The 24,492-nt window shown below is 40.0% G+C and overlaps 3 protein-coding genes and 2 non-coding genes across 9 annotated transcripts; 2 read left to right on the plus strand and 3 right to left on the minus strand.

Moving 5' to 3' along the window:
• Positions 1 to 71: 71 nt before the first annotated feature.
• Positions 72 to 398, minus strand: LOC135628327 (protein VACUOLELESS GAMETOPHYTES-like). The gene has a single exon (XM_065134937.1). The coding sequence runs from the start codon at positions 396 to 398 to the stop codon at positions 72 to 74; it is 327 nt and encodes a 108-aa protein (XP_064991009.1).
• A 1,460-nt stretch (positions 399 to 1,858) lies between these two features.
• Positions 1,859 to 2,010, plus strand: LOC135630109 (small nucleolar RNA snoR135). The gene has a single exon (XR_010493634.1). It is a non-coding gene; the product is annotated as a small nucleolar RNA snoR135 (small nucleolar RNA).
• A 937-nt stretch (positions 2,011 to 2,947) lies between these two features.
• On the plus strand, positions 2,948 to 3,090 carry LOC135630110 (small nucleolar RNA snoR135). The gene has a single exon (XR_010493635.1). It is a non-coding gene; the product is annotated as a small nucleolar RNA snoR135 (small nucleolar RNA).
• Positions 3,091 to 9,977: 6,887 nt separating this feature from the next.
• Positions 9,978 to 18,215, minus strand: LOC135586898 (omega-amidase, chloroplastic-like). Its single transcript, XM_065136250.1, has 10 exons — positions 17,994 to 18,215; positions 17,801 to 17,917; positions 17,445 to 17,669; positions 16,967 to 17,060; positions 16,175 to 16,249; positions 14,011 to 14,089; positions 12,745 to 12,760; positions 11,036 to 11,116; positions 10,723 to 10,805; positions 9,978 to 10,214 (listed from the first exon to the last, which is right to left on the minus strand). Exons 1-10 carry the CDS (start codon positions 18,213 to 18,215, stop codon positions 10,130 to 10,132), a joined length of 1,077 nt encoding a protein of 358 aa, XP_064992322.1. The 3' UTR covers positions 9,978 to 10,129.
• On the minus strand, positions 18,162 to 22,959 carry LOC103987630 (uncharacterized). Of its 5 annotated transcripts, XR_671913.3 has the most exons (3): positions 21,487 to 22,959; positions 20,735 to 20,943; positions 20,104 to 20,651 (listed from the first exon to the last, which is right to left on the minus strand). XR_671913.3 is itself a non-coding variant. In XM_065136249.1 (2 exons), exons 1-2 carry the CDS (start codon positions 22,520 to 22,522, stop codon positions 18,293 to 18,295), a joined length of 1,041 nt encoding a protein of 346 aa, XP_064992321.1. In that variant the 5' UTR covers positions 22,523 to 22,958; the 3' UTR covers positions 18,162 to 18,292. The 5 variants fall into 5 exon arrangements, 4 of the variants coding, with proteins under 4 accessions (XP_064992321.1, XP_064992319.1, XP_064992320.1 ...); XM_065136249.1 differs by lacking the exons at positions 20,104 to 20,651; positions 20,735 to 20,943 and adding an exon at positions 18,162 to 18,297 and having other exon boundaries at positions 21,487 to 22,958; XM_065136247.1 differs by lacking the exons at positions 20,104 to 20,651; positions 20,735 to 20,943 and adding an exon at positions 18,227 to 18,355.
• Positions 22,960 to 24,492: the final 1,533 nt, after the last annotated feature.

Genomic DNA, 24,492 nt, shown 5'->3' on the forward strand with positions numbered 1-24,492 from the left:
GAGAGAGATAGATAGATAGATAGATGGATAGATCGATAGATAGACACACACAGATTTAGGTCATAGTAAAGCTACCAACGTCGCCCTTGAACGCAGAGGGGGTGCACGACGAAGCCGCAGGGACCGCACTGATAGACCAAGCGGCTGGTCGCCTGGCAGCACACGCTGCACCGGCGGCCGCAGCCGCCAGACTGGGTCAGCGTCAGACAGTGCGAATGCATGGAGCAGCTGACGCTCTGCGGGCACCTGGCGCAGTACTCGTGGAGGTCGAAGTCGCAGCTGTTGCACCGGTAGCTAACCCCGTAGCCGGCGACGCCGCATCCGTTGCAGATGAAGCTTTGCTGGCAAGTGCGGGTCAAGTAGCAGCTTGGGTGGGTGAAATGGCGTATCCTCGTCATTCTCTCCCTCTCTCTCTCTCTCTCGCTCTCTGTGATATAGGCGACTTAGAGTGGGGTTTAGCTGCGATGAGGGTGGGTGCATATATAGAGAGAGATGAAGGTGAGAAGGACGGGAACTTCTCCCAAGTCTCCTGCCTACTATTTCCTGCTAAACAAAGACCTTGAATGAGTCCATCATGAGAACACAACCAAAGAACCATATTCGTACCCACACACATTCTTTTTGTTACACTAAACAAAGACGTTGAACGAGTCCATCACGATAACACAGCTAAAGAAACATCTCATTCCAACTACTATTGATTCCCACATATGACTTGCCATTTTCTAAGTTACACTAAACAACGACCTTAGCCAAATCCATCGCCAGAACACAGAACCAGCACATCTAAACTACAATTGATTCCAGCCCTGGAATTCCGACAAAGGTTGCTTGTTCTTGTGGCAGAAGACTTGTCCGAAGGGAACGCTTGTATTGTGCTTATCCCAGTCGGCGAGGACGATCATGAGGGATGGAAAAAGACTAAAAGTCAATGACTCCACGTGGCAAAGGCTACTTGTTGTCAGAGAAGACTTGTATTGTGCCTATCTTATGATTTTAATTATATCATTGATTATGACATAGCTTTTATGTATAATTTGAGCTTTGTGGAATATGACTTCGCCCTCAAAAACTCGATCAGAAGAATGATAATTATTGTTGCAAGCTGAAGGACTTATCATCCTCAAAGGTCTTCTTAAAGTATATTCCCTTGGGCTCCAAAATATACGTAAATTATGTCAACAGTTGAAACTTGGTATCTTTTGCCTTAGATCATTATTCTTGCACATCCATGACCTAATTAGGAAGGAAGGCCAAATAGTTAAATTCTTTCATATCAAAAAATATAGGACATGCGATTTGAGCATGACATATCGGGAACCGATGTTATCGATCGATTATTTATTACTATAAATATTTTTTATTGAGTAAAGGTTTTTTTGTTTTTAAAAAAAGATGAATCATTAATTATATTTGCTCCAATGTCAATATGTTGATTTTGTTGTATTTATCACATCCTATACATTTACGTAATAACTGCGTCATATGAGAAGACCGTTTTATCCGATATAACGGCTGCTATGCTCGGAGCACAAAAACTGTTACAGGCCAAGTAACGGCGCTCTTTTTATCCCTCTCTATGTATTCTCGATTGCGTGAATCGTCGTTCATCCCAATTTGCAACTAAAATTAAGGTTTAGGTTGCTGTGGCGGCCGTGGATTGGAACCCTACGCATCGTCTTCCTCATCATCGATCCTTCCCCATTTCTCATCTCCGCCTTTGAGCTGAATTCTTTTCTTTTGCTTTCTCGTTTTATCTTGTTTATTTCCTCGGGGTTTTTGATCTCTTTATTCTCATGGTGATTCGTAGTTGGGTCTACTTTGGTAGTGCGATCCGACTGTTTGTCGTATTGAATGATCTGCAGGATGGTGTGTATCGGTGTTATGTTAGCGCTGCCATGCATTTCTTGCCGAAAGTGTTTCCTGCTAAAGCAATCTTGCGGAAAATGGGCAGTTGGGATGAACCCTAACCATCCACTGGGTGTCTCGACAATCATTTTCCTCACATTTCTAACAAAAGTCTGCATCCTCATCGACTCGGTTTTTCTTTTCGTTTTTGGCTCTGCATGCTAAGAAATTTCTGATACCAGTTGTCGCTGATTTGAGTTGAATTTCTGCGAGTCATATGGCAAAGCCATGTCTGCCCGCAAGGATCAGTACAAGTTGCAACCCATTGCTGGGTTGTGCGGGTCTGCAAGACAGAAAACAGTTAGTGATGGCAAAATGCTGTCATTGCAATGCAGAGACTCGTAATGAGCCGAACAAGCAAAGAAAATCAACAACTTTGTTGGCACAAAAGAGAAATTTTTCACATAGGGGTTCGTCGAGATGATTGTTGGGATGGTATAGATTAGTCTCTAATTTGCTGATGTTATGGTTTTGTTGTTTTGGCAATTCATCGTCAAAAGGAAAAAGAGAAACAAATCGAGACATTTTCATTCTTATATTACATGATATCTAGATTCTAACAAAGAAGTGCACTAGATACTAGTAATGGATGCACAATGCACCATTGAGAGAGATCAAATGGTCAACATGTTCAACCATCCCTAGTAAAATAATAGGAGCTGTTTCAAAGATGGGTTACTGCTATCTTTAAGTGAGAATGGAGCTCTGTAGCTTTAACAATATTCTGATGCTACTATGCAGGACATGTATCGTCACATTGCTGTTATGATGTGCTAGTGTTGCTGAGTGTTCCTGCTATAGTAATTGTAAAGGAGAATAGACAATTGGGTTCAACTACTCCAATGGGAACGTTTAGTACCATTTTTCTTTTCATTGGTTTGTCATTGGTTATAGAGTAATTAATAGCACATTAAGGTTTGAGGCTTTCATAAAGGGGTGGCACTTTATCAACCATGTTTATGATCTGTTTATTCTCTTGGTGAGACGTCAGTTGGGTTTCCTTTGGATGTATGATCCCAGTGTTTGATTTATTGAATGATCTGCAGGATTGGTGTCATGTTGATGAAACCATGCATGTCTTGCTGAAAATGTTTCCTCCTAAAGCAATCTTGTGGAAAATGGGCAGTTGGAATGAACCCTAATCATCCACTGGGTATCTCGACAATCATTTTCCTTGGTTCATTTTTTCCTTTTTGGCTCCGCATGCTTGGTAATCTTCTGATACCTGTTGTCACTGGAGTTAGGTTGAATTTGTCCCAGAGTCATATGGGAAACCGATGTCTGCTTGCAAGCATTGGTGCAAGTTGCAACCTCTTGCTAGCTTGTGCAGATCTGCAAGAAGAAAACAGGTTGTGATGGCAAAATGTCCCATTGCAACTTTGTTAGCACAAAAGAGATGATTTTCATGCAGGGGTTCATTGAGATGATTTTTGGGATAGTAAAGATTAGTCTTTAATTTGTTCTAGTTATGGTTTTGTTGTTTTGGCCATGCGTTGTCATAGAAAATAGAAAACAAATTGAAACATTTTTATTTCTTTTATAGCATGGTATCTAGACTCTAACAAAGAAGGGCCATAAATTGATGCACAAAGCACTATTAAGAGGGATCAAACCCATGACATGTTCAACTGTCCTAGTAAACGAATAGCTGCTGTTACAAAGAAGGGTTACTGCCCTTCTGAAGTGACATTGGAACTCAGTAAACTAACCAATATTCTGATGCTACTGCCCTGGACACATATCGGCACACTGCTGTGATAATGTGCTACTGTCGCCAAGTGCTTCTGCCATAGGAATACTGAAGGAGAATGGGCAATTGGGTTCAGCTATTCCAATGGGAAACCTTGTTGCCATTTTGTTTTACATTATTTTGTCATTAGGTACAGAGTAATCACAGCAAGCACCATATAATGCTATGATTATATGTTTTTGATAAAAGTCATCAGATGGACTGGGGGGCAAATTATCATCCACTTTATAGATGAGATGTTGTTTCATTGCTCCCCTCTAGTTTTTTAATTATTTTCACTTTCCATCTGCATTTGATTGGTTTACTTGTGCTTGATGTTTCATTCTGTTTTTTTTCTTTATTTTGTTTATATTTGCTCTATTTTAATTATGCCTTTTCTTTTTCTTAGTTTTTGTTGTTATATTATTGTTATTATGCTTTTTTTGTTTTTGTCATTGCATTGGCAGTAGTCTCTTCTTTCTTCCAACATGTTCATGTTCATACATTTTCCACATAGTGGGATGCTCTACCATTTGAGCTATAAATCAAAACTGTCATCTAAATTGCTTTCGTTTATCAAATAGTATGCCAGTATTGTTTTACAATTTAATTTTAGTTTTTATATTCTTATTTATTGTCATCCATAAGCTTCTTGGTCAAAAGAGGTGGCCCCTGCCCCTTTGCCTCTTGTCTTGTGCCTAGGCTCTAAGAATGAATAGTGAAGAAACCAGACTAAAATGGTAATAAATAAACATCTCTGGAGTGTCTGTTTTGTTTTATGTAGATGTCATAAATGATTTTGTGTTTCTTGTTTTTTTTTTAATGAAAAAGGTGACTATTCATTGAGTATAATAAGCAGAGACATGATTGGAGGAATCAAAATAGGAATGGGATGCAACATTATCCCAGGAGTGGGTCAGTCCTCTGGTTTTGGCCTGTTAGCTAAAACATCATCATCAAAATTTTGAGTTTTAAGAGTATTCGCCACAAGTCACATGCGTTGCAGGGTGTCCGTTCGAATCCAGATTTTGTCGAGACCCAGTTGTTTGGCGTGACTGAGGCCAGCAAGGATGGCCAGACCTGCAAAAGCGGTATTGGGAGCAAATGAGCGATGGACAGGACATGGCTCATTTCTTGAATGTTGAAAATGGTTTGATCAGATACAATAACACCAAATTGTGAATAAATTGTGTTCGGGGCATTGTCCAAGTTATAGTTTTGGAAAATAGACTTGTGTATTTCGTTATGGCTTTTCATGTAAACACTGTGTACAAAATTAGTACGTTTATTATATTATGCCTAGTTTAATTACGTTCTGATTCATTGATAATAGAAGTGCAACTGACATTTGATGTGGAAATCCTTACATGTTTGAGATTATGCAACATAATGATGTTTGAGTTTACAGGTTAGGGTAATACGAACGTGTTAACATTTTTTTATGAACACTACTAAGTAGTGTCACGAGTTAGGTGATATTTTTCACTATTAAAAATAAGACACTATCATCGGATGGAGAGCATCCGAGAAAAATAAAGTCTCACCTATAAAGCATCAGATGATCGAGTCAAGGGATTTGCATCTCAAACTCGATGGAGATCAAGGGATTTTTATAAATTCTAAATCTAAAAAAACTTTCGGGTTAATGAGAATTGACTCCCTCAGCAAGGGGAAGGTCGGGACTTCCTATGCCTTTAAGTTGTCCGAGGATAGAGCATCAACCTCGTCGATCATCCAACAACCATGAGATCGGGAGGAGCTTATGTGAGAAAGGAAAGATATATTAATCTACAAAGGTGAAAGAGTAGGATGCTAGAAAACCGAGGTGTTGTAGAGCTAACACCCCGGGAGAACAAGGAACCCAGGAACCAACTCACCTTGCATAGAATCAAAGCTAGTAGAGAAGGCTCTTAAGGGGGTCTTAGAGGCTCAAATGCAAGAATGAGCCTCACCCCCATGGTCGAGGGGCATTTACAGCGAAGGGATCTATCTCTCTTATCCCATGATGATGACCAGTGTCCTTAAAGGTCGATTCGAGATAGACATCAATTGACGAAGGGGCTCCTTGAAAAGTGTAAATGCAATCAATGTGCGAAGACCATCTCAAAAAGAACAAAAGTGATCGATATGCAAAGATCACCTCATGGAGTGCAAAAGTGATCGATGTGTGAAAACTCGACCCAGAAGAGACCCGTCATGGTAGGAGCTACAAGACAAAATGTGTCCAAGGTGATAGAAATAATAGAAGATAAGAATAATAATTGAAGAAGCTTTATTGTAGAAATGAAATAGCTTTAGCTTGAATCTATTAACATGTTCCCTCTCCTATTTATACAAATTAGGAGGAAGGATTTCCCTAACAGAATAGAGGATTTTCCTCAACAGAATAGAGAAATTTCCTCATATAGTTAGGAAAATCTTATCTTCTATCATGCCCCCGCAAGATGGTGCTCCTGACAAGGATACCAATCTTGGATCGATGCAAAGAATTGTTTACAAATGAGAGGCTTCATGAGTAAGATAAGTGTAGATCGCTGCTGTTGTTGTTGCGATTGCTGTTGCGATTGCTGTTGCTGTGATGGCACAGGCGTTCCCTTCATTCTCCTTAAGTTTGTCAAATGTTGATAGATCAGCGAAGACTACCGCGGTGAGGAAGATGAGGATTGACCACGGAGCCTCTTAGGAATGCAACGGCATTAGTCGCTGGCCGAAGGGTGAAGCTTCACTTTCTTCAGCGACGTTGGTCGTTGGTCGAAGGCAAGAGCGAAGCCTCGCTTTTCTCAACGACGTTGGTCGTGGTTGCGATTACGACAGCTGCGACGGTAGAGAAGAAATCTACAGCAATATTACAGTGATGCTACTATAGCAAAGGAGGAAACCGCAACAGAGGAGGAAGCTGTAGCAGAAGAGGAAGCTGTAGCAAAAGAGGAAGGAAAATAGCTACAACGAGGAAGAAAGGTGGGGCAGTGCTGATGAGCAGCACTAAAGATGCCGTAGCGGAAGGGAACGGACGTTGGCGCAGAGTGGCAACACCAATGATGAATTGACAGCAAGAAGAGAGCTTGCTCTAAGCAAGCGGCTCTGATACCATGATAGAAATAATAGAAGATAAGAACAATAATTGAAGAAGCTTTATTGTAGAAATGAAATAGCATTGTAGAAATGAAATAGCTTTAGCTTGAATCTATTAACATGTTCCTTCTCCTATTTATACAAATTAGGAGGGAGGATTTCCCTAACAGAATAGAGGATTTTCCTCAATAGAATGAGAAATTTCCTCATATAGTTAGGAAAATCTTATCTTCTATCATGCCCCCGCAAGATGGTGCTCCTGACAAGGATACCAATCTTGAATCGATGCAAAGAATTGTTTACAAGCGAGAGGCTTCATGAGTAAGATAAGTGTAGATCGCTACTGCTGCTGCTGCGATTGCTGTTGTTGTGATGGCACAGGCGTTCCCTTCATTCTCCTTAAGTCTGTCGAATGTTGACAGATCAGCGAAGACTACCGCGGTGAGGCAGATGAGGATTGACCACGGAGCCTCTTAGGAATGCAACGGCATTGGTCGCTAGCCGAAGGGTGAAGCTTTACTTTTCTTAGCGACGTTGGTCACTGGCCGAAGGCAAGAGTGAAGCTTCGCTTTTCTCAACGACGTTGGTCGTGGTCGGCTGCAACGGTAGAGAAGAAATCTACAGCAATGTTGCAGTGATGCTACTACAGCAAAAGAGGAAACTGCAACAGAGGAGGAAGCTGTAGCAGAAGAGGAAGGAAAATAGCTACAACGAGGAAGAAAGGTGGGGCAGTGCTGATGAGCAGCACTAGAGATGCCGTAGCGGAAGGGAACGGACGTTGGCGCAGAGTGGCAACACCAATGATGAATTGGCAGCGAGAAGAGAGCTTGCTCTAGGCAAGCGGCTCTGATACCATGATAGAAATAATAGAAGATAAGAACAATAATTGAAGAAGCTTTATTGTAGAAATGAAATAGCTTTAGCTTGAATCTATTAACATGTTCCCTCTCCTATTTATACAAATTAGGAGGAAGGATTTCCCTAACAGAATAGAGGATTTTCCTCAACAGAATAGAGAAATTTCCTCATATAGTTAGGAAAATCTTATCTTCTATCACAAGGCACATAAGTCGGAAAAACCTGACCTATGTCAAAAGAAACCCGTTATAGTGGGAGTGATAAGATAATATGTTTGAGACGCATGAGTCGAGAAAATCCGACATATGTTAGAAGAAATGCGCAATAACAAAAGATACAAGACAAAATACGTTTGAGGCATGCAAGTTGGGAAAACCGGACTCGGGTCAGAAGAGACTTGCCATGGCGAGAGTTACAAGGCAAAATGTAAGTCAGAAAAAATCGATCAATGTCAGAAGAAATCTGTCATGATGGGAGGCACAAGGCAAAATGTACTCAAGATGCATGATTTAGAAAATCTTAACCTACATCGTAAGAAACCCATCACAACAGGTGACACAAGACAAAACGTGTTTAAGGCATGTGAGTTGGGAAAACTTAACCTATGTCAAAAGAAACCCACCACGAAGCTCAAGGCACATGGGTCGGGAAGCCTAACCTCTACCTTCGCTCGAGGTGTGGAGGTCAATAAGCCCGACATCTACCTACGCCTCCGCCCAAGGCGTGGAGGTTGGGAAGCTTAATCCTCACCTCCGCACAAGGTGTGGATGTCAGGAAGCTTGACATCTACCTTCGCTCGAGGTGAGGAGTTCGGGAAGCCCAACCTCTGCTTTCGCTTAAACAAGGAGGTCGAGAAGCCTGATCGTTGCCTTCACGCAAGGCGAGGAGGTCAGATGCCCAAATCTGACCTCCATCGAGGCATAGAGGTCGGGAAGCTTGACCACACCTTCGCCCGAGGTAGGGAAGATCGGGATCACCTCTACTCGAAGCGTGGAGGTTGGAAAGCCTGAACCCAGCCTTCACTAGAGACGGAGAGGTTAGGATGCCCGACCCCCACATCCGTCAAGTCATGGAGGTCGGGAAGAGACAGGGAGGTCAATACACCTAACCCCATCCAATCAATGTGCATCCCCCGATGATACGAGGGGTAGGTCTACAATGAATAACCACCAACAATACTGGTGGGAGGCAATCTTGGAAGGACATGTCGAATGGAGTTATGGTGGATAATACGAGGGGAGTGATGGACTAAGCATGTCGGACAAACTAAATGTGCCAATAGGTCGACAATAGATTGAAGAGGTATAAGCTTGATGTGTTAGATGAACTAGACATTGTACTTCGGACCTCTCTGGTAAGATCTCTAAAGCATGCCTTAGGATGAGGGTGCAAATGATAGGGAGCAAACAGTCAACTAATCATTATCCGATATGTAACCATAACATGGTGTCCAGGGTAGAAGCAGAAGATGGAGAACACTCTCCACCCGTTTGCCCATGTGGACAAGGATCCAAGGTAAGCAGTTATGGGTTGCCCCCCCTTTATCACCCATGTGGGCAAAAGGCTAAAGGGAGACTATTAGAGGCAGTTAGAGACTATCTCTCTGTAAAATATTTCATGGAATATTATGCTCTTTTACGATCTTAAGTATAAAAACTTGTCTTCAACATGATAAGAAGGGGGCTTACTTTTTTTGACCATTCATATTGTACTCATATTCCTTAGGTTACTAACTTAGGTATCAAAGGGATCGGGTTAGAAAACCTCTCTTGACTTCGACTTTTGTGCATGTGACACATCGAAAGCTTGGTGTTTCCATCTCGGATACACCTCGAACAATCCTACGCATATATGTCCGAATCACATCGAGCTAACTAACACATCAACAACTACTTCCCTTAATAAATTTCAACTATAATTTCTTTAGATCTTCCACAAAAGGATATTTTATATTATTTCCTGAACTCTTGATTGTAAAAATTGGTTCTTGTTTGAAAGAACCTTCTCGTATGACATAGTGTTGAGTTTAATCTTCATCCATGATTTCATGTTTTCTTGATTTGAAATTAGTTTATTTTCGAGTTTTACAAAAGTTATTTGTCTTATAACAATCGTTTATATTATTCGGGGGTATAGTCCATCATGTATAATGCATGAATGCATTCATTAAAAAGGTAACCATAATGATCCATCACAAAAGTAACATTCATTAAAGAGGGTCTCTGAACACTAGAAGTTTAATCTATGTATGTCCATAAAATAATAAAGCACCTCATTTTTTAAAATATTTCTAAAGATATATATATATATATATATATATATATATATATATATATATATATATATATATATATATATATATATATATATGCAGAGATTGTACTCCTCCCCATCTTTCATGATGCAAATGTTGTATGAGTCAAGAACACACCATCGATTCAACTCTCTTTTGAAACATTCATAGTTAATACATCGTTCCACACAGCTCAGGTTTTAATTTGTGCCAGTGTCTTGTACACAGTTTTAATCTGATAGAAAGAAATTAGCTTTTGCATTTACCATTTACAGACCGTGAGAGTTCAGCCTGTGAACATCCACTAACCGATACAAATCACCACGCCGTTGCTGGTTCAATGGGATGCTTGACCTGCAAGAACAAATAGCATATTATGTTTGCCAAGTGTTTCCGAAAGCTATTTATCAGCAGAGACTGCATGCTTGGGGGCATAAAACATAGCAATTCCTGTAAAGATCACAGTAAGAGGATCCAGTTGCTAATTGCTTCAAGAATCTAAGACGAAACCTTTCTGATTTTAGAATCAAGGTATGGATTAACCCCTCACTGTTTTATCCATCACGATCATGTTATTTGAACTATGAGTTTGCCTTAAGAACACTGTGCATCACATACTCTATAACCGAAACATAATTGACTTCTGATGCCAGATATCATAAAGGTAATTTTTTCACTGGCAGCCATGCGTAATAACATCAGTTCTTGCAATGCCACTAGATTTGATGTCAAATTCCAAAATTAATGTACGGTTATATTTGCATTATCTGATCAAGATAGTTAGCATGCAGAATTTTCATCATCTTATTGAGAGCAAGATTTAGCAATGATAAAAAATTTCACTTTGTGTGAAGATATATACCTTCTGAGTTCAATTAATGAATAGTCGACCTCTTCTACAATGATTGCCTCCTCATGACCTGCCATTGCTATCACTTCTCCAAACTGATCAATCCACATTAGAATACAAGAAGCAAAAGAACATGCTATCAGAATTAGGAAATGATGACAATAAAGGCGGTACAATTCAAAATTAAAAAGTAGGCAAACGACTGCAGCATTTCAAATGCATATATTTTAGATATCCTGACTCCAAGGACTTCCAACAGCCCTTAATCCTCCAACATATATATGCACGATACTTTGTTCTTCAAATGACTTCAAATGATACTTACAGGTCCAACAAGTGTGGAATGACCCCAGGCAATGTAACAAGCACTAGTGTCTCGAGCAGGGGAACAGGTAGCCACAAATAACTGAAAAAAAGATGCAAAAACATAGAAGTCAGCTGACTTAGTTCTAGTAAATACAAGGAACTATGCTGATAAAATTTTAGTTATCTACATCTGAACTAGGCGAACACTATCACAAACAAATAATCACTTCACGGAAGCTAAACTGTCCGTACAAAACCTCCCTGAAATATGTGCTGCTCTTCTTTTCTACTTGAATTGATAACTTCAAAAAAAGTTTTCAGACCAAGAGAAGTTATTTCTCAAATACAATTTAGGTGTAGAATAATACATGACCAAAATAGTAGTCATGCTATTATCAACATAGAATATTGGCAGTCACAATATATTAAATGTTAGCTTGATTACGGGACAGAAATAAATAAAAAATGGAAAATCAATACAATGAATCATAGAAAAATAATAAAAATTGAAGGCAAAAACAAGAATGGATTATTAAAAGCAAACTACTGTAGAACTACCTTTTTATGCTGAAGATTGACAGATGCATCAAGACATGTTTTTTGCATTAAAGGAGACATGAAAATTGCACTAAAAATAGAAATTCAAAATTAGTTCTCTATTATTTCCAATGCAGCAAGTTGAACATCTAAGAGGTAATTACCAATGAAATTGAAAGTTGATGAAATCTACAAAAAAAAAATTTGTCAAACTTACTTATAAGCCTCAAAGGAAAACAAAGAAGCCATATTCCAAATGAATCCACCAAATGTCCCATCATTCCAAAACTTCTCCTTAACTTCTTGGTTCTGAAGCCACTTTCTTACAAGCGCTTTTTTTTTACTAGTCTATCTTGGTTAATGGTCCGACCATGTATATATATAAATAAATAAATATATATATATATATTTTTTATTTATATATATACATGGTTGGACCATTAACCAAGATAGACTAGTATATTGATTGATTGATGGTAACTACTGAAAATGATTGGTGCTTATTTATGTTGGAATACTTGGAATGGAAGAAACAAAGTTGATGTTTGATAGAGGTACAGCACCCAACCATGAGAATAATTTATCAAGAATGCAAGCTAGTAGGAAGTCTGTGGGAGCCATTGTTAAATTGCTGAATCCTGTACAGAGTATTTCATAAAATATTTAGAGAAGAGAGATAGAGGCCACCATAAATTCGATGATCTAAAGCAATTTTGATGGAGTAACTGCTAACAGTACCACCAACAGTGAAATTGGTCAAAATTCAGAAACAAAGGAAATTTTGTGAAAACTATTTCAAAATAGCAGAAATTTCTCAAAAATGATAAAAATAAAAGCTTTGACACCAAGGGAAGATTCAATATAGGCTAAAAATTGGCTTTGGCATAGTAAGGCGGAAGATGAAGCTTTGGCTATCATGAAATTGGAACCAAAATATTGATGCTGGTGCAATGAGATTGAAGTGCAACTTCTCAAACATCCATAGCTCTAGCACTGAGGTGGTTTGATCATTAGTGGCATGTGCCCAAGCTCTTATGACTATGAAGCTCTGACTAATGACATATAATCTTCTCTCTATAATCTCATTTCTTCTGATTATATGGGTTAGATCATTCTCTCATTCAATAATATCCTCTAAATGTTCCCTTCAGCAATGCAACTGTTACACGTCAGAAGGAAAGTTCAGTGCACCTGATTATCAGCAGCCCTGGAATGAACAAAAAAAAATTATAAGTAAACAAACACAGAAAACAAAAACCAGATTTCCACCATAATCTAATAACAAACAGGACACCATGGCATGAAACAGTTAGCCTGAGGCTTCAAAGCTCATTCATTTGGTCAGGCACTTTGTATTCCAAAGATACCTAAACCAAAATCTCCACATTGGCCACTGGCTCTAAAAACAATAAAAAAAAATCTGTCAGATTGTCAACCTGTCAGACATCGAGTCATCGACAAATGTAACTAGACACTGAAGCTAACCACAAAAACTGTGTGAAAGCATTCATGTGCAAAATCCTCGAGCAGGTGGAGCATATAGACATCTGTGTGAGAGAGAGCAAAAATGTCTACATGTCAAAGAACTAAAAGTTCTCTTCAGGGTATTGTAGATAATAATAGATTTAATGTATCTTTTCTCTCACAAGTAAGCTGGATTCAAGCTTTCTGATTGAAATTAACAGTTTGATAGTAATTCATAGGACTACAAGTGATTTGAATTGGATTATATGATTTTAGGTGGAAGCTCAAGTGTGCCTAGAGCAAGTATCACATCATGTTCAAATAACAAACTAAATGATACAGAAAACAGCATGTGATCTCTATTCAGATGTTCACCCAAGACTTTTTAAGATATTCTCCTTATTTATTACTCAAGCACTTAGCTACCTGTAGAGATTCAAATTCTGTAAATGGGAGGGAGCACCATCACCTTCTCTTTGGAAGGTGTAGTAAAAGTAAATGTGCCACAAAGTGAGGCTCCTAGGAGAATATCACTAGTTAATTCCAGTGTCATGAGACAACATCACTAACTCATTAGAAGTGTTTCTAGTTTAATGACAATTACAATCAACAAAACCATAGTTGTGTTTTGCATGTCATATCAATATCCATGGATTCAAGTATCATAATAAACCAATCATGCCAAGCAGTATCACACAATTCCAACCACTTCTGAATACACAAAATATGCTTGTAAAATACAAAAATATACTGAAAATTCAAATAATTATTAATTTTTAGGTTCAAGAATGCATATCAATATACTAAATTGTACAATACAGACAATATATCAGCCCCCTCTCAAGACTGCTAGGTTGTCAACATCCAATATATAACTATATGAACATTTCATCATAAAGTTTAGGTGTGGTGTGTAAGAATTGATTCAAATGCATATTCAAATATATTATGCTCCAAAACACAAATAAAATGTCATATTTTGCCAATAATTACCTTGCCCTTTGCATCAACTCCCAGAGTAAGGAGCCAGTGGAAATGTTAAATGCCCCAGGATAGCATAGCAAATGAGCACCTGAAGTAAAAAATTACCATCTCCCAATTATTAATATATTTATTTTTTTATTAATTATTACGAAACTACTAAACGAAACCAGCATTAGTCAATTAAAGCAAGATATGATATTCCTAGAAATACTATGCATGAAATGAAAGTAAAATGCAGGCACAAACACAATGATCTTGTTAAATATTGAGACTTCTCAACTAGGTTTCAAATATCAGTTGGATTAGTATTTAGTACTACCAATGAGTATTACTACCAAAGAATATTTATTGTCCAACTGATATTCAATTTTTTTAATCATTGTTTAGTGATACTAATGGTAAAAATCATTATACCATCTGACATTCCAGTTTCAAACCAGTCCAATAAGGTGTCCAAACAGATATCAAACCAAGATTTAAACCTTGCTATCCAATAAAAGTCTATGCTTTTAATCTTGGCATATGGCAGCGTAGGCATGACACAACAGCAAGGTTCAACCTATGACTAAAAGAGACCCAGCATGAGAAGTCCTAATCCTTGCATTCCTCCATACTCTATGGTCCATATCATGGTTTAAAAAACTGGTCAGACCAGTACATGGCGACCAGAATTTACTGGGTTTGCCCAATTCGGTTTAAAACCAGTTTTCTTTCTTAACTTGGACAGTTGAAAAGAGGTACTGACAGCTTTCAGTAGCTGTTGGCTGTTTTAGATGCTAAAATTATTATAAAAAAAAAATTTAACTTCAAACAGGACTTCTCTCTCTTTCCATTGCTTGGACGGTGCAACCTGCCCCTGCCGCTGCCTTTTCCACCTCCTCCTATCACTGCCACTGCCTCCTCATGTCATCACTACCCTTGCTTCATCCAATGATAAGCAATAGCTGTCTCCTCTTCCTTCACATACTCTTCCTCCTTTGATTCCATCTCCTCTTTCTTCTTCTTTGCTTACTCCCTTCTCTTCCTCTTTCTCTTTAGTTTCAGGCTGAAACTTGAAACCTTGGTCCATGCTAAAGGTCATCTTATGCAACAAAAGTGCCTATTTGCCAATAATAACTACTTATGCAGTTCCCAAAGATTCATAAGAAGATTTCTAACAGATATTTGGTTAACTCTGCCACAACTCAAAGCTTCAGAATAAATATTTCAACAAGGCACTATAGCACCAGTTAGTTGATGCCTTGATGGAGAGATAAATGAATAGCTACCAGGAAGAAAATGTATAGTAATTGCCAGAAGACTTCCTTATAGTTCAAAACCAGCATAGTTCAAGTATGAACTGTAACAAAAAAATCAATTCTTCAAGAATTTCCAATGGACAAAAAGCACTGCACAGAGTATAATTATGCCATTGCCAATTAAGCACATATTAAGCACAATTGTTAAAAAGACCAGTTTCATTGAGCTTAATAGGAGATACAGGTTCTTAAAAGGGAAGAAGGAAACCACAAGCATTCGATTCATCATTCATGTAGAGAGGTTGTGATCTCCTATATGGAATTCTAACTTTAAGTTTCTGATAAAAACCCAACTCCACAACATGGCCTTTACACTTGGTCTTTAAACTGTCAAGCTATGATATAAAATACTTTAATTTCGCCATGCACTTCATAGTTACCAGCATAATAGATTCAAAAAAATTAATGGCATACGTTACCTGGAGATGCATACTAATGGTAAGCATTTTCACATATACAGGTTATCTATATATCAGAAATATGTGCAGTAGTCTCTCTTAACTACTCCAAAATTTGAGACGGAAATTGGGAGATGACCTTCACTTGAATGAAGAAATCTAAAATTCGATCTATAATAGAAACACCAAAAATCAATGTGATATGCAAGTTTTCTGCCCCATGTGTGGATTATGATGCCCTTCCTAGAATACGTGGATGCCCCTTTATAGTCTTTGTGGGCTTATATCCAACTTGGGATCTAGGATGACCTTTGGTAGGTCCTGTCACTAGTTGCAGGACCCTGTGTTCCTTCTCCAAAAACATGCAAAACAGTCTTCAGTTTGCTAATACAAATCATTTTGGACAGGTAAAGTGTAAAAAATACATAAGACAGTAAAAAAGCACATGCAGGTACTTCAAATATATATTGAATGGACCTCTTGCTGCATATAACATTGCTAGCTCCGGGAAGCGAATGTCATGGCAAATACCTATACCAATGCGCCCTACATCTGCAACCAAAATAATAAGACAGCATAAGTTGAAGAAAAGAATCTATGGTATAGCAAAATGAAAAAACAAGTACCCACTGTAGAAAAATTACAAGAAAACAATAACACAGCTGGCTTTAAACAAGCTCTTTACATGCTAAATCAACAGAATTTCTAACTCCAATACTACAGATAGCTACCTAAGAGGCTGATAGCAATACGTACAAAAAACAATCACCACACATCATACAGCATTGAGTAGTTAATATAGATAGAATGACCATTGTTTTAACTTTTAACTGATTCCATTAGATTTCTTCAATTATAGGCATTCATATACAGTTTGGAACATGTATAAGTTTGGAAATATATGTTTTGCGCGCAAAATAAACTTAAGTTTAAAGAGCAAATACTCACATTTGACATTGTTGCACAGTTAAAATTTTTTAATTCGTAAATGAACAGCAAAAGCTTCAGACCGCAACTCATAAAATTCAAGAATAAAAAATATTCATTTTTCATATTATATAATTGAGGAATCTAGTAGAATTGAATCAAGATGAAGTTTGTAGAAGCATTTTCAGATAAGTGTATATTAGAAAACGAGACATGCAATTCAAAAAGCACATCATATGATTAGCAAGAAAACATTAAGTTGATTTGACCATAAAAAGTGAACTGATTGTGCATAAACAGCATGCATCTAAAATGATAAATATATGTTATAGAACGCTAGACCTGTGTCCACTATAGTAGCATGTTTCCCAGCTGTAAGTGTGTTTGATTCCTTGAATGTAATCTCTCCAGGAATATCGATGTCAAAAAGATGTATCTGCTTCATCGAATGTTTTACATTAGATATTGATTAATTTATATCATGAAGAGACCTTTCAAAAGCAACAAAATATAAACAAAGGATATTCCATCTAATTAAGCATATACAACGGAATTAAGTTAACCATTTTCACAGAACTGATATCAAACGACATAAAAGTGAAACTACAACACATAAGTCCACCTGGCAAGAACTGAAATGGAAGCAAGATAAATAGATTTGAGACCCTATTAAGTTTCTTACTGAATTAAATGCTTTGTCAAGAGTGCCTTATGGTATGACTAACAAAGGTTCTTCCCATTTTAAGATTATAAGATATCCAGCATTTTTATCAAAGTGTAGACTTACCAAAGGCAAGTTGCAATAATTTGTATTCTGTACCTTTCTGTGTTTACCCAGGAGCTTTCCATCTGTGCCAAAAACACAGCACGTATTGTACAGACGATCACCAGAACGTTCTGGAATCGATCCACCAATAATAGTAATCTGCAGGCTGCGAGCAGCTTCAGACAGCATCGAAAATGATGGAGCTGCATCACCAACACCTTCGATATCCTCGGCATAAACTGGAAAGTTATCATTTGAAAACGGACTATTCCATATTTCCTAACAAAAATTACAGCGTTCAGGCAATAGGAAGGGCATACAATACTGTTGACCAAGAATTAGACGAACATCAACTATCATTCTCCGCAAGATCGCCAACCTAATTATTGAACTGGTTTGACGGAACCTACCGGCAAAAGAACAAGCTGCGCCCCCCTACCGGCGGCCTCCTCTATGGCTTTGCGAGCACGGGCGATGTTCCTCTCCTTTTCCGGCGTCACAGACAACTGGCATAGAGCGATCTTAAACTGCAATAATTGGTCAAGAAGCTGAGCGCTCCGGCAAGAGCAGAGAACGGGAGACGGCAGCAGAGAAAGATCGCACCTTCGAGACAGGCGGAACAGGGAGCGGGAGGGGGGCAGGAACCGTGGCCTCATCGGGCTGGAAGGCGGAGCCTACGGCACGGGCAGTGGTCAGTCGGAGACAAGGCGGTGGCCTGGTCGCCGGAATAGGCCGATTGATAGTGCCACGGGAAAGGCGGAGGAGGGGTTGACCGGCGGTGAGCAGGGGGGCGGAGGATGGACGGATGGTGAACGCACCTCTCATGGCTCGAGTCAGTGGGATGGACAGTTTCGGTTCGACGCTCGAAGACGACGGCTGGTAAGATTACCGTCGGAGGATTTTTAGGCTGAGACGGCCAAATAAAAGCAAATGGCATTATTTTCCCCTGCGACTGTCGCAAGATCCTGCGAAAGGCATCTTTGGAAAACAGTGTATTTACCTTACAAATTTTAATATAAGAACATATATCAGTCCAAATAATAAGATAATATGCATAAAAATAACGAAAAAAAATATAAAATACTCCTAATTAAGGTCTGCCATACCGAAGCGTACAGCTCATATCGGACGGTACGTATCGGTCCGACAGGTTATTGGTATGTGGACCGTCCGGTACCGCTACAGTGCTATAGTATTATACTGTAGCACTACTACAATATAAAATTGTTCGGTACACTATGATGTACCACTCGGTACGCTTTGATTTATCGTCCGGTACACCGGTACCATACCATACCAAGCTCGGGTCGAAACGTCAATACAATACGGTTCGTTAACGAACCTTGCTCCTAATATTCTTATCATCATTGTAAATTTGATTGTACAACATAAGAGTTTCAAGTGACGATCAAACTAAATGTAATGTGTGCAAGTGTGGAATTGGATGCCACCTAACAAAAATTAACGTAAAAATCTAGTTTTGATTAATTGGTAGCACAATGATATTAAAATTCCAATTGATATTAATACTTCTATGGGAACTTTATATGATCCATTAATGATTAATATGTAAAAAGTTCACATATTATTTAAAAATAGAAAGAAGTTAATTGTGTTTTTGAACTTAAAAAAAATCCATTTTAATGAATCCCTCGTAATCATGCTGGATTCAAATTTTATGGGATTTAATCTTAGAAAACTTCATCTTCATAACCAATTAGGTGTCCTTTGTGTAGATTCCTCCATATTTCTAATCCCCCTTTATTGTCAGAGATGCTGTTTTAAATAAATAAAATTAAAATTATATTACTCCTGATAACAAAAATCCATGATCGGACATAATATATTAAAAGATGATCCACACACACAGATTCTTCTCTTTATATATCATTCATATCCATGTTTGGATAAGATTAGATCAGAGAGAATCCAATAGTGACAATTAAAAATAAACTCCCTCAGCAATATCAAGCACATAAACCAATGTGTATGTTGCCAATGGCATCAATAGATCTTCCTACACAAAGAACAGGTGACAGTCTTTTTAATTTTAACCTCTGTCTACTTCATAGTTTGGTTTGATTTCATCCCATTAAATGAGCTTACTATATATATATATATATATATATATATATATATATAGAGAGAGAGAGAGAGAGAGAGAGAGAGAGAGAGAGAGAGAGAGAGAGAGGCAATGTGGGTGACCCAAAAGAGGAGTTCAGGTCATCCAAGCTGACCCCAAAGAAAGCGGAAAGGAATTGGACTTATCCTATGGAGTTATTGAAAAGGCCAACATCAAACTGGTGGATTATAGATTCATTGCAGAAGATGAATATGAGAGAGAAGGAATAATGTTTATTTCTCTGCATAATATATATATATATATAAAAGAAACTAAAGTTTTTTTTATTAGTCGTAAACTAATAAAAAAATTATAATTATCATCTGATTGATTGTAATACATTTTGATTGCCTAAGATTTTGGAGTTGATATAGCTATTCTGATTTATTGAGAAGTTGTTGGAGCAGCTTCCAATTGATGAATTTGGTTCCTTTGGATATTGTGGAATTTTGTTCCACATACTTATCTACTGGAATGTGCTTGCAAATGATCAAACAAGAGGAGCAGATGGACAGGTAAAATCAAATCTGATGTTCAATCTACAGGTTTGAACTTTTAGATAGAATATCATTAATAAAGAATTTAAGATCCACTGATGCAATCAATATCATGCTTAAGCAACAGTACAAGACATTAAAACCCATCACTAGACTCACACACCCAAGCTTGCTCCTAAAACCAAAACACCAGGAGCTCATCCATGGGCAGCATTCTGAGTGATGAATCCATCTCCAAGCCACTGTTTTGGCACTGCAATAGACAAACTTGCCCATAGATTTCAAAAGGAATTGGCTGGCCCACAACCAAGGGCCCTACACCACACCAAACCCAATCCAAAAAATGAAAGGACAAGACCTTGAGGTCCCACATGAGTACCCACATTATCTCTGGTCTCCTGGTCATTATGATTCCCTGGTTGCTCCACTCTTTAGATCATTATGTTTCCTCTTGTCATCAAGTCCCATAATTACCACTATGTTTCAGTGCTGTGACTAGTAAAGCTTCTACCCTTGGCTACCATTAATAAGCACTGATTCATAGGTGGGTTTGCAGAGTGGGAGATCTCAAACCAATCAGTGGCTGACACCCACATTTCTTCACCGACACTTCAATCAAATTCAGAATGTGCCGAGGCCAATCTGGGAAAGATGGAGTATCAGAGACTGTAGCCCAGAAGTGTATAGTATTAGTAGTATGGAAGAAGCTTAAGGACACTTCCCACCTGAAAAGGCCCACCACATAAACAGCACTTGCAGCAAACTCTTACAGAGAGACTGCAAGTCACTTGGGTCTCCATGTCCATTCTATCATGGCACTCTTGACTCTATGACCAATTCCAAGAATTACTCTCCATCATTCCACTTGCCACTTCAAAACTATAATCTCACCATCTCAGAGAAACTTTTTAACAGCAACCTCCACTTCCTAGTCCTGTGTCCAGAGCAAAAGTTACATTCTTTTAACAAGAAGAAAAAAACAATGTTACTCATGTTCATTAAAATCCTTGCTTGGTGATAATGGGACCAATTCCAAGAATTACTCTCCATCAGTCCACTTGTCACTAAAAAACTGAAATCTCATCCCCCAAGAGCACTCTTACACCAACTTCCACCTCCCAATCCTGTTTGCTTAGCAAAAATCCATCTTTTCAGACAAGAAGAAGCAAACTATGTTACTCCTGTTCATAGAAATCCTTGTTTGTGTGATAATGGATAGGAAGATAAATGTAGACAACAAAACAATACAAGAGAAGAATGCAAGAAGCAAGATTGTCATTTTATTTCATACAAAATTCATATCCATACTTGGATTATATTGGATCAGGAGATGATTCAGCAGTGGCACCTAATTCAACTCCTTCCCTTCCTATCAGAAAAACTAAATTCAGCTAGCAATGACTAATTTATGTATGTACAACAAAAGCAGAAGGGAAAGATCTCATTTTTATGGCTTTCTTTTATCAGTTCGGAGTACCTGGAAAAGAGCCGTCTTTGGCTGAAAGCCTCTTCAAGAACTCGTAGGTGGTGATCATGGTGGTGGCGGACAGTGATGTTGAAGCCCACCTTGGCCCCAGCCCTCGGTAGCACGCCCGCCAACCCCCTTCCTTTATGAGGCTCCTCACTGTTCTGCCGATCGTCATCCGATCGCCGCCGTCGTCCAACACCTGCATCCTCGTCTTGATCGTGTCCAGCGGCATCGTCACGACCGCCGACGTTCCCCCCGCCACCGCCGCGCTCACGCCCTGCACCGCCACCACTGTCCCGTGTCCCGGCTTTAATTCACCGCCGCCGCCCATGTGGTAGCCGATGAAGCCCCAGATTAGCCTCTGAGAGAGGGAGTAGGACGCCCACCACACTGCATTGGATGGCGCATAGGTGAGGATCGACATCCCGAACCCTCGGTAGAGGCCGCGGATGCCGTCGGAGTAGAGGATCTTCTTGAAGGCGTCGACCCCGCCGCGGTACTTGGCAGCGGCTGCGGCGGAACCCTGCACCATGAGGCGTTGGCTGACCACGTCGATGGGGGTCCAGACGACCTGTGCGGCGACAGCCGCGCTGAGCCCGGCGGCGGCGGAGGCGGCAACCGAGGCGGCGGTCTCGGGCACGCCGAGGCGGAGGGTGGCAGCACCGACGGCGCTCTTCGTGGCTTCGAGCGCACCCATGTAGAGGGCCCGCGCGGGGATGGTACCGGCGAGCGAGGTAGCAAAGCCGCGGTAGAACCCCCGGAGGCCCTCGTGGCGGAGTATGTTCGCCGCGGTGCGGAGGCACGGCGACGGCGGCTGCGCGACCTGGAGCCGCGTCTTGAGGACCACCGCCGGGTACAGGGTGGCGGACACACCAGAGAAGAGGGCAGCGCCCATGACGAAAAACCGCCACTTGTCGAGCATCTCCCAGTCCACCTCCGCCGGCAAGTGGATCTCCGCGGCTGCCGCACCCGCTTCCTCCTCCGCTTCCGTCGCTGCCATAAAGCTCATCTTATACTCCCAATCCCTGGACCTCTCGTCCACCATCACAAGTAACCCTGATTCCCTTTTTATGCACACCAATTCTGCCTCAAATCTAAATCTAAACACAGGAGAAGGTAGCCAAAGAAGACGAAGACAAGCAAAGTGACCGCGGTGTGCTCACTGGGTAATGACGGCGTCAAAGCCGCGAAGAACCGGATCCAACATCCACAGAAAGAAGAAGCGACAGTGGCGAAGAGCTCCCACGGAGAGTGTGGTAGAGGAGCAGTGCAAGATTGAGAGCATACCGAGGTCTCTTTTGCATACTTATAAGACCCTTTGAGGGGCAACGCGTCCTTAGATGTCTCGTGATGACCTGTCGTCGGAAGGAAGGTGGTCACCGCAGAGCAGCCGTCGTGGCGAGCCTTATCGCCGCCCGCTCTCCCGTCCTCACGTGGTCCGTACAACGTGTCACGGCATCTCCCGGTAAGCTCCTCGGCAGCTGTACGTTTCCAACTACCCAATCGCGTACCTGCGCTGTTGTTGGAATGATTGACCGGGGCCCACAAGCACCACGCACGCACGTGAAGCGAAACTGTGGGAGTCGTCCGTTCTGTTCCTCTTTATTTCCCCATCACCTGATCGTTTACCAGTCATCGACAAACCCAGCTCACGGATTGGCCTTCGGTTGCTGCGTCGGCTGACTAGCACCGGAGGAAACCGAGGAGGGTAGGAAAGGGGTGAGAGTCCGGTCGGTTGAGAATATTTTGTTGGCGCCATTTTGCTTTAGGATTCGGTGGGCTCGCCCCCCGTCGAGGAAACGGTGGGTCGAGTTGATCAGATCGAATAGGAGCCGTTGGATTGGATGGTCCCAGAGACGAAGAGAAGCCCATAGAATGGTGGGGATTAAGGTCGGCCGAAATGCGTGGGGTTAACTCGAATGGATAAACCCTAATACGATTACGACAAAAAACACCCTGCAATAATGCAACGATGAGTTGCTGCAATGTATCATCTTTTTTAAGGCACATGGAATTCGATGCATTTATAAGGCTTGTGATGCGGATTGCATCACACAAGCTTTTGCTTCTGTTCATCACATCCATGTTTTCATTGAAATGAAATATCAAAGATTGTATTGCAAGATGAACAAGGAGACAGACAAGAAGAGAATAATATATTAATGCTTTTGATCTAAAATATTCCAAAAAAAAACACTATGATCTTTCTCAGATAAGTAATTCTCTTCCCAAAGATTACATATCTTCTAAGAAACCACTTGCTAACAATGTTTTAAATCCACATCTACCCACCTTCATTTCCATTCCTCTTAATCACCCTCACTTTCCTCCTAATCCATCCCAATGGTAGTGTTTCCCCCTCTTAACACTATTTTAGAAATAAGTGCACATTCGCTATGCGAACACGTGTCAGTTTGCAAATCTTGAAGCAGATTGACATCACTGGTTTACTTGGAAGCCAAGTAGGGAAGACTCAATTGACATGCACAAATCCTGGATTTTATTGACTCAACAAATAAAAATTACTTGTTTGAGTTCCAATTATGCCACTCTTCAGCTCATACATGCCTATCTCAACCAAACACAACTGTGGGTACAACAAATAAGCTATTAGGGTATCATATCAACACCATCAGTCCTCAGGTGAGAGATACTGTGAAAAAGCTTCACAACCAACATGGACAGAATTGGATAAATGCTTCACAAGAATGTAGATTGAATTAGCATGTCGTGATGGTAATCATTGAAGGAAATAGATCAGTTACACAACTTACAAGATCAAAGTACAACTCGTAAGCCACAAGATAATCACAACTCTCAGTAACTCTAATACACTTCCAAAGTATTTCGGTAACGATCAAAAACCACCACAGTTTGTCTGATATGAAGCTTAAAGCAAGATCAAAATTTTATTAGTTGGAAGCAGTACATGTGAAAGGTTTCTACAGAAACCTGTGTCACTTTTGTTTTGAGTCTCACTTTACTGTGAAAACATCACCTCCCAGAAGTACAGAA

Source organism: Musa acuminata, chromosome BXJ3-1 (genome assembly GCF_036884655.1).
Source record: "Musa acuminata AAA Group cultivar baxijiao chromosome BXJ3-1, Cavendish_Baxijiao_AAA, whole genome shotgun sequence".
NCBI lineage: Eukaryota > Viridiplantae > Streptophyta > Magnoliopsida > Zingiberales > Musaceae > Musa > Musa acuminata.